Source organism: Rhea pennata, chromosome 1 (genome assembly GCF_028389875.1).
Source record: "Rhea pennata isolate bPtePen1 chromosome 1, bPtePen1.pri, whole genome shotgun sequence".
In the NCBI taxonomy this organism is placed as follows: domain Eukaryota; kingdom Metazoa; phylum Chordata; class Aves; order Rheiformes; family Rheidae; genus Rhea; species Rhea pennata.
The window spans coordinates 32,275,414-32,285,876 of NC_084663.1; the positions used below are offsets into that span (position 1 = coordinate 32,275,414).

At 41.6% G+C, this 10,463-nt stretch overlaps 1 protein-coding gene across 3 annotated transcripts in view; it reads right to left on the reverse strand.

Annotated features, from left to right (window-relative positions):
* GXYLT1 (glucoside xylosyltransferase 1) overlaps positions 1-8,790 on the reverse strand; it is a 54,454-nt gene extending 45,664 nt beyond the window's left edge. For all 3 annotated transcript variants that reach the window (XR_009957338.1, XM_062567445.1, XM_062567429.1), the window contains exon 1: positions 8,522-8,790. Coding sequence is in view for 2 of the 3 variants with exons in the window: in XM_062567445.1 (XP_062423429.1) it covers positions 8,522-8,739 (218 nt within the window). In the remaining variant the exon portion in view is untranslated. The remainder of the gene's footprint in view (positions 1-8,521) is intronic.
* Between the last annotated feature and the right edge of the window lie 1,673 nt (positions 8,791-10,463).

Below are 10,463 nucleotides of genomic sequence, written 5' to 3' on the forward strand. Positions count from 1 at the left end.
TGGCAAAAGACTGCCTACACAATAGCGCTTAGACATCAACTATTCATTAAGACAGTGATAAACTAGTTGAAAATATGCACAAAAGAAGAGGTATTAGTTGCCAATTAGGAGGAATTATCTTAAGGAAGGAATGGTCCCCATCCTAATTTTAATCTTTCCTCTCCATCCCTTACATTTTCAAAAAGAAAAACAAAGTGGCTGGGATTTTTACGAGGGTCATCCTATGCTCTCCATTTAACACGAGCCCACAGGTAATGAAATGAAAGTCAATGCTTTTTTTTGCTGCAAAGAACTCTTTCACCTTTGCAATACCTGTGTCTGCTTCAAGTAGAGGAGTAGACATTTCATTTTAGTAGACATTTCATTTTCAAAGAAATATTGTCCATTTAAACACAATCCCTATTCACTTATGATTCTATTCCATATAAACCTCCAAAAATGATTAATGAAAAAAAGGTTATCAGCGGTAAAGAATTCCATTGTTCTGTAACAAAATGCGATACAGAATAATTACTTCTGAGGAGTCTTCCTTCTCCATATTAATGACAGGACTAATAATCTCTTGATTTGTGCTACACTAACAACTGAAAGAGCAAGTTTTACTGGTCCACCACAAAATTTTATGCAGTAAAAAAAAAAGAGAAAATATTTTAAAGAGTAATAGAAGTACATATTCAAAGGTTCTGGTGAGGAAATCAACATCAAGATTTAAAATCTTAAATGAGGAAGTGGAATATTTCAAAGCAAGGGGGATACTCTTGAGTGAGATCCTACGCTCCATACTCATGTCCTAGTGGAATGATGCCAATAGTCTTCACCCTCCTTTGAAAGTTAGTCTCTGTAAATGGAAGACGTGAGCAAGAAGTAAAACCACACAGAAGTTTGATAATAAGAAGATATTTAAGGACTATAGCACAGAAAACTGTACTGGTAGTACTACAAGTCTGAAATCAGTCAGCACCATCTTGGTAATGTCATCTGAAATTTATAAAAGCCAATTTTTTGTGAACAACAGATTTAATATTATTAATGTAGTATCAGAAATGGTAAGCTGTATAATTTCTTCTCTTCTTAAGACTGACACTTGAGAAAAATGACCAGGTAAGAACACAAGGCATTTCACAAAACCTCAGTAAGTGTTGGGAGGGGGCAATCCTCTGGTAGACGATTTGGGAAATCCTCATATGCTGTAGATACACATGTAAGCAAAAGTATTAGTGAAATAATTCTATCTTGTGATATAAGAATTATCTCCACAAATAGAGATCCATGTATCCAAAAAGGTAATGTGCATTTTGATTTTTATATTTGCACTTCTCTGGGGAACACAAATGGTATAAACCACAAGCGCTCTCTGCCAGATTCTTTCTTACATCAATCTTTGTGGCTTTTGAAGTTTCTAAAGAATCTCAAGGCACATTAAGAACTTCTGCTTATCTGAAGAACAATCTTTACAATCTCCTTTTTGAAGTAACTGTCTCTCACCAGTTTTAGGGTAAATTAATAGACTATTTCTCAAAAAGAGTCTTCTACTTTAGATTATTTACTAGTCAGCGGTTTCCTCTTCCAGCTGTCATGACAGCTATGTTTTTCTTAGTTGCCTTAAGCTGCTGTCTTATCCAGACTAGCCTGGTAATAGGCAAGTTGAAATTAATGCTGAAATAAGTGATTTCTTGGCTTTCTCACATTAGGCCTTTCTCTATCCTATTTAGCAATATGGCAGGGTCGTCAGCCTTGGATTTGGTTCATAAATTTCCTTAGTTTCAAATGAAAACTGCTACTGTGTTTAGATACACATGTATAACACTAGCAGGTAATTTACCTAATGCTAGACTCAGACTAAAGTGTCTCTCAATTGATCATATACTATAACATTGCATAAAGCTTTTATATAGAAAGGAACAAAAAACTAGAGTCAACAGATAACATTTTATTACTGCTATTCACATTAATATAATTTTAAAAGCCACTTATAAAGATTTTTTTTTACCTGAAAGCTAGTAGAATAAACTTGAAAAAAGCTTAGAAGACAAGATGTCACAAGTGATTTACAAAACTAGTGAGATGCATTTTCTCTTCATCAAAACAGGTACAGTGATTATTACCTAAAAGAGCACTAGTCAGACAGGAATAGTCACCTTCAGCATTAAGGTGGGTATTTTGCTCCTAAATATACTATGTGATTAAAAGCTGATCTCTATAAACACAAAGAGGGAGGGGGAGGGAACAATGACAGGTGGACAAAATCCATCAATCTAATCTGGGCCTATGGAACACCCTGACTAGGCTCCTCCCAGACCTGTTACAGGAGAGAAATCAGCCCACAGTGTGAGATCCACTAGACAGGCAATGAGGCAACAGGAGAGGCTTTCTGGATCACCTTACAGGGTAGGCAGGGCTCATTATCGGTCTCTGGGGAAGTATTTTAAGATCCTGTAAAATGTAAAGTAAGGGGCTTGGGGAAGGATCATAGTAAGGATGTTTAGGGGAAGGACCAAAGTGAACTGGGGACAAACCAGCACAGAAAAATAGAGGAGGAAGAAGATAAAAAGGGCTGGTCACATGTGAACAATTTGCTGGTTGGTACAATTGGCCTAATCAGCATGGTCTCCTTATTCTATTTTTCCTGAGTGAAGGAGTGCTCTGCATGCATGTGTGTGGAAAAGAGGCCATGGATGATAGGGCTCCATGAGCCTGTAGCACCAGCAACTGGAGAAACCTGAGAGTGTTCATACTGCATATGGGCATATATATTGATGCATGTGATCACTAGCAGACATCAAACTAGACCAGCCAGTAAGCAGGAAAAGAGACTTGGGAGCCAGGTATCAGAGAGGCCATAAGTCTGGGCCAGACTGTGCAGAGATCAGAGGGTCTCTGTTGGCTACTGAAAGAACCAGGAGGTCCAAACCAGATACTAGGTTGACTGAGGGTCTGACAGTTGGCTAACAGAATGAGTAGGGGGTTCAAACAGCTCTGGAGAGAAACTGGTGTTTGGGAGCTGGCAAGTCTTAAGACCTTATGTCTGGATCAGCTGTTGGAGAGACCCATTTGCATGTGTGTAAGGCAACTGGGAGACCAAGCTATCCAGTGACCAGCAACTCATGACTGTCTAATGTCAGTTACTGGAGAGATCCATAGTGGGTCCAAGTGTGTGCAAGCTGGTCCAAGTACCAACAACTGGAGCTGGGCTACAAGCCTTGCAAGTTTCATGCACTGGTGCCAGCAACTGGGGAGACAAGTGGATCTCAAGGCCAGGTATTGGATAGACTGAATGTCTAAGGACAGTTACTAGAGGGATCTAACAACAAGCTTTTATCCTGATCATCTAGGGAGAAGAACAGGATCACTGTTTGTGTTATCTGTGGTTGCACAAGTGCTGTGTTTCTGCATTGATCTGTGGGGTCAAACATACCAATATACACATTTGCATGTATTGTGGGTATGTGCGCCTACTGGGGACACCTTTGCAGCCTCACTACTGGCCAGACCTGGAGATACAGAGCTGCAGCAGCCTCATCTTTATTGGATCACTCACTTGATTTGGCAACTCCTAACACCAATCATTGTAAAAAATATAAAAACAAAAAAATACAAAATACAAAGCTCTAAAAACACTGGGATCAAAGACAAGCATTCTCAAAGATTCACTTGCCAGTTCAAGGCACTACTTTAGACAACCAGCCATTTAATCATCTTGAACTGGTAATTCAGCTTCAACATACTGGTTACTAAAAGTTTTAGTATTACAGAGACAAAGTTGTCTAAGTTACGACAGGAAAAGAAGGATTTAGGACAATCTTAACTTTGTGTGCAAAATACAAATGTGTAAGTCATATTCACTAAGACTAAGGCCTTGAGTTCAAACAAGTCAAGTTTTAACCTTAAGAAGCACCCAAAATAAGTGGTGAAAATTTCTTTTTGTTAAATGCAGTGCTGGGCTGGGCTTACAATTAATGAAGACCACAGCTTTCATCAAGTATACTTTTCAGGTCCATATGGTCAGGGTTGCAATTAACTAATTTGAGGCATGACTAATGCATTCCTATCAGTACTGAATTAATGATATAAGTCTAATCAGCTGCAAGAACTGGCTAACTGAGTTCTTTTGGTGGTTCTCCTCAGTATATCCTACAACATGCAGCAAAACAGGAAGTCTGCATTTTTCACTTCCTTCCTGTGCATATTGATAGGAGTCAAAAGTTGAAGATAAGAGCTGTTCAATTTAACTCCCAGTTGCATTGAGAAGTTCTGATTCTCCTGAAGAACTTTTCCTGAATATCTGCAGCAATATCACGAATATATTTTTTCAGAATAGATTTATTAGACAGGAAACAGCAGATTACAAATTTAAGGTTAGATGTCAGACACAGAACAATCAATATTTTTACAATTAAAGAGTTAGTGTTTCATTAATTTACAACATTGTTATGTAAAACAAGATTTGTTAGTCATCTTAACTGCTATGACAAATTCAGAGTTTAATGAAATTTCCTTTAAAAGTTTTACTCACATTTTGAAACGTTTAGAAGTTACTAGGCCAACTTCTTAAGGCACAGGAATAGCTCAGAAGCATTATGGTGAAAGTGCTGGCTAGGTTCTGACATAGAAAAATAGTGCATACAGTGCAAGGAAATAAATATATATATATATATATATATATATTAAAACCACTCTACTCCATTATCTAAACTCATGGGTATACTTCCTAAACTGTTTATGCACTATAACACACTTAACTCTCCCTTTGACAGGATAGTTAGAAAGCAACAGACAGGTACAGACAGATATCAGTGTTAGTGTATTTGGCTACAAGAAAGTGATGAAAACCTATAGCATAATGTGGAATACTGTTTTACTTGAGTGAGGTCAAATGCGCTGTCCTCATGCAACTGACTACAGGCCAGTTCCTGCTGTTTCACAAACTTTCCATTAGGGTAGCACTTTTTGGGGACATTATACGCCTAGCTGCAGTAGCAATATCAATAAAGTTAAGTGAAGATTCACTTCTCATAAGCGGAGTTATGGTCCTCAAATTCACTGATCTGACAGTATGTGCAGAAAGACTGTCTTGAAGGATACTCCACAGACAGTAAATTATAACACTAATAAATGACCTACATGTGGCAAACATGAATTTATCCACCTTTGTTTTTTCATCCATACATGGTTTCCTCCTCTTCCCCACCCATAAGTCAGGCTAGCAGAGCGGGAAAAAAAAAAAGCTGGCTACATATGCTAGCTTTTAATGGGATCATCTCTTCTGAAAGTAGACCCTTGGATATTTTTGGCTTCAGATCTGTTTTTCAGTTAGATACCATATATGACTGCATTTAGTATTCATTATGTCTTTTCTCACTGGAATGAATAATTCAGAGGACTAACTTCAATCTTAATCTTTCTTTGCAGCTAAAATCCTGTCTCAGAATTAACTATGAAACTCTTGAAATGCTTTACAGGTATTTATATCATGTTTCAATACATGAGCTTTGAATTTCTAATCATCTTGCTCCTCAGGCTAAAGTAGCCTTTGAAACAAACTCCTTACCAAAGCTATTACCCAACAAGCTCCTCTCTGAATTACTATGCTTATGGGAGGATCTTGCCTCAACCTGTAAATCAGGTTTCAACATAGTACTTCCTTTTTAATTAAAGATTTTCTACTTAAAAGCATCATCATTATTGCAAAATTATTCCAGGTATGCTATCCTGAACTTTTATTCAAAGCTTGAAGCATTCATGTTTGCACACTTTAAAAGCTGTACCAGAAATCTTCACCTTCATCTTTTTTTTTTCTTCCATAATGGAGCATGATTGAGTCCTTTCTGTCTTATGCCATGTACCAATCTAAGCTAATCAGGGGAGAAAATCCCACATGACTAAAGAGAAAAGAAAATCATTGCTGAGTGTGTAAACGCCTTCAGCTGGCAGTTCAAATTCAAAATATAGTTTAGCAAAACAAGTGATCAGTGAAAACAGACAATAACAGCTCACTACGAGAAAGTAATAGTAATACTTGTGAAATGTTAAACTACAAGGATTAAAAGATTATCTGAACACAGTTTACTCTATAAAGTTATCAGTACTTTAGGATGTTATGTGATCACAATATAGAGTCAAAAGAGGGCATAAAACTGCTATGGAGCTATCATGCTTAAATTCCATTAAAGAAACAGCTGAAGTATAAAAACTGAAAAATACGGATACATTGCTAAATATTCATTATTGGGAGAACATAACTCATGATTTAATACTTAAGAAAAACTGAAATATGCATCTAAATAAACATCCACTAAGTCATTTTTTCACTGCCACAGTACTTGAAATTTTTCTTAAATAAACTTTAAGGGACTTCTCCCAGGGGCCAACTTGCACATCATTTTTGCACAAGACAAAGCACAAGACTTCAATAATTTATAGTAGAAAGATGTTAATGTAACCTTTCCATGTAACAATACTTTATGTACAATTTATGTCAGATAAACTCTGATTTTGCAAAGAGACGAAACTCTACATGCGTATGAATTATATATGCGACTTAGACCTTTGGAAAATGATATTCTTTAAAACAAAGATTTTCCACATTGCCACACAGGGTGGATTTATATCTCATTACATGTTAATGCAGCAAGAAGCTTCTTGCACCTTGTGGGGTTCCCTCCGCCCCAGGCAGTACCTTGACTTATTAAGTGTAGTTTTTAAAATAGACTTTGTTCTTCTTTTGCTAACCAGGAGCATAATGCATATACCAGTAACTTCAGTACAAATTATTCATAATCTCCTCTTTTACCCAACAAAGTTTTCTTGTGTATTAATTTTTCATTAGTAAAACAAGTGTTAGATATATGTGAACTTTCCCTCGCGTTTCTCTGATTTATCAGATCTATGAAATACTACATAAAACTGTTAGCATGAATTCTTCTTTATCAGTTACTGTGTTATTTAAAAGCGGTAACTGGAAAAAGTTACCACTTCTACTTCAAAAGCAGATACTAACTTTTCATGATGATATTTTAACCATGAATTGGAAGTGAGAATGAAAAATCTTCATGTTTTTCCAAGTCATAATCTGTACAAATTTAAACTAAAGCAAAAGCACGGAAAGAAAGAAAACATTCTCCGAAGAAGTCGAATCAGTCAAGAGTTGGGTTTCACATTTCAGCTGGCTCCATCCATAGCAACTCAGAATGTAGTTTCATGACATTTTAAAATGATAAATCAGAGCTTCTGATAACATCCTCCTCTGTAACTCCTTTGCACCAGGACTGTGACTTTCGTAATTACTTGATGAACCAATTCAGAGAGCTGAGCTAGCCAAAAACTAAATAGTTTTCAGCTAGAGTAGCACCCTAGGCCAACTGACTTTTGTGATCAGAGGAATACAAGTTGAATAAGGGTGGAGAGGGGGAAGGGGATGTGTGCAGCATCAGGAGGGAGTAACAGTCACAGGACTATCAATTTACACTGCCTTAAGGTGTTGTGAAATTTAAAAGAGCTTTAAAAGAAACGCAGATTGATCTTGAAAGGCCTGGTCCTAATCTCTCCTCCAGCTTTTAGCAACAGATTTCCTGTCACCCCTCTTTTCCTGGCAGCCACAAGATGAACAGCATCATGAAACTAATTTAAATGAAAACTATTTTTCCGTTCTGTAATCTCACATACCACTTGTCAACACAAAAATTGCTGGTGACATCTATGCAGAGTACGAGCAGCTCAGATCTGCATCGCTTTAACTGTGGAAGTTAACTGCTCACACTGTATTTTCTCACAATTCACCGAGATTTTCTTGAAATTTCCCACAATAAATATTTTTTGCTCAAATACTTAAAGTTATGTTTCATAAAACTGTCAATCTCAGCTTCAGAACTACATAACACCTTCACAGCATCTTAAAGAAAAAAATGACTCCTTCAGCTCATTTTACCCTACTGCAACAAAAAAAATGTCAAGAGTAAAGACTCAAGTCAGCTCCAGAAGCTGTACGACTGTTTCCTACAGCTTTAATTTTTATTTTGTCTTGCACTGCGCATCAGTGCACCCCGGGAAAGGCCCACACTGGGCACAGCCATTCACGGGGCACCCCCCGGAGGGGCGTCCCCGCCGAGCTGCGACCGAGTTCCGCCTCACACTCAACAGCGGGCCTTTAACATCACTTCCGACCTTTCTGTGTTCGCTTTTACGTGCTTTTGTAAGTTCAGTCTCTTGGAAGATGCCATTTCCCCGGTAACCGGACCCAAGAGCCGCCAAAGCTGCCTGGGAGGGGAACGCGGAGCCCCCTCCCCCAGCCTCGCACTCCCTCCAGAGCGGGCAGCAGTTTCCCGGCCGCGGACAGAGGCGGCAGCGACCGTCTCGACGCCGGGGGCGGCTCAACGCCGGCCGCGGGGGGCGAGGGCGGGCGCCAGGCCCCGCTCCGCCCGCCGCCGGCCCCGGGCCGAGCCCGCAGGAATGCGGGAGAAGCACCGCCCGCCCCAGCGCCCTCCCCGCCGCCCGGCTCCGTCCTCCGCTGCTGCGCGGCCCCTACCTGGCCGCCTCGCCTCGGCCCGCGCTCCCCGCCGCCCTGCCGCCGCCGCCGCCGCCTGCGTGCCGCCTCCCGCCGGGCGCGGCGGGGTCTCGGGCCTGCAGCTCCCCGCCGCCGCCGGGCTCCTGCTCCAGCGAGAGGGCCAGCTGGCTGAAGCCGTAGAGCAGCGAGCACACGCCGCAGCCCAGGCACAGCAGCGCCACCCGCACGAACCGCCGCATCCTTCTGCCGCTCCGCCGGCGCCGGCCCCGGCAGCGGCGCCAGGCGGCGGCCGGGGCCCAACCGGCAGCGCGAGCGCCAACGGACGCGGCGGCGGCGGCGCGGGCGCGAGCCCGGGCGGGGGGCGGGGCCGGGCGGGGGGCGGGGCGAGCCCTGAGGGAGCCAGGTGCCGCGGGCGGGCAACGGCCGCGGGGCAGGGCCGCGCCGCGAAGGGCCGCGGCCGCCGCAGCGGTTGGGGCGGTGAGGCGGAGCGCTCCGGCCGCGAAGAAACGGCTGCGAATCCGTGTTTAACTGCCCAATTAACAGCCGAAGGCCGCCTCCCACCCTGCAACCGCTGTTAAAAAGAAAAAAGGGAAGAAAAAAAAAAAAAAAAAAAAAAGGAGAGACTGGCAAAGAAAAGGAAATCCAGGAGGGGAACTTGAGGGGTGCCGCTGTCCCTGCTGCCCTCCTGTGCTGGTCAGTGAGGGGTGAAGGGTGTCCAGCCCTCCTTGGGAGACCCGTAAAGGAGTTGACTTCCGTGTTTGCTTTCCCTGTGGCTGCTGTAGTTAATCTGAGTTTATCGTTCGTTCAAACCGACAAAAAGCGCATCCCAAAGAAGGAAAGAAATGGATCAGACAGATGCCGTGGCCTGTCTTTGCAAACCAGCAGCAGGAAACCAAGGGCAGAGCACATAGGTTTATAGCCCACCTTGTCCTCATTAGGAGTTGAAGTAAGGTTAAAAACCAGTGAAAACCACTTTTTTTTTTTTTTTTCACATTCATTACAAGGCCAAGGTTTCTGCTACAGTATCTTTGACTTTTGCGCATAAAAGCTTCACAATTGCCCCTTCATTGAGGTTTTCCCTCATGCTTTCTAGGCTATTTGGGTTACAACTATATCCTTTTTCCTCATGAAGATGCAATCTGAGCATGCAAATTGTCTTGGACTCCAGCCCCTTCCCTTTCACTGGCATTGGTGCTCGTGCAAGTGCACAGCGTGCTCGTCCAGGGAACTGATCCAGGCTGCTCTTTTCTTCTCTTTTCCTTTTTTGTTCTTTCTTTCCTTTTTTTTTCTTTTTTCCCTAGACTGATTCTTGTCTGGTTAAACTCAGTGGACTCTCTGGATGTATGAGCACCTGTGCCAGCACAAGGGTGACGGTGGGAACATGCAACTGGGGGCTGTGACACCCCCCATTATAGGCCAGCATAAAGTGCCATGGAACAAGACCTTAAGAAATTGCTGGTGATCACTAGCAAAGACAGGGTTTTCTTGGGTCATTCAGTTAGGCTTCTGATAGACCAAAACATTGGACTGGGGAGTGATACCCTGTGGAAAAGGAAATAACAAGTGTGCCTCCTGTTGGACACTGGGAGTGTTGGTGGGGTCTCAGCTGAACCCAGTACATGATGCTGTCACATTCCCTCTCTCTGGCCCAGTCAGCTGAATGAAGGCCTAATAGTCTAACCCACTATCTCCAATTCAAAGGTTTTTAAATTATCAGTCAGCACTTCTCCCTTAAGTTCTCATATTGGTTAAGGAAAAAAATCCAAATATTTGAAAATAAATAAAAGTTTAGTTCCTTTGTTCTGCCTTCTTTTTAGTTCTTTACCATGTATTTGGCTCTCATTTTCTTCCATAGTCTAGAAATATCCTCTTCTAAAATGAGAGATGACATACCCACTTAATCATTTGAATTTAGGTGCCTGAGTTTTAAGAAAAATGACAGTAAGATTTACAGTAAAGATAA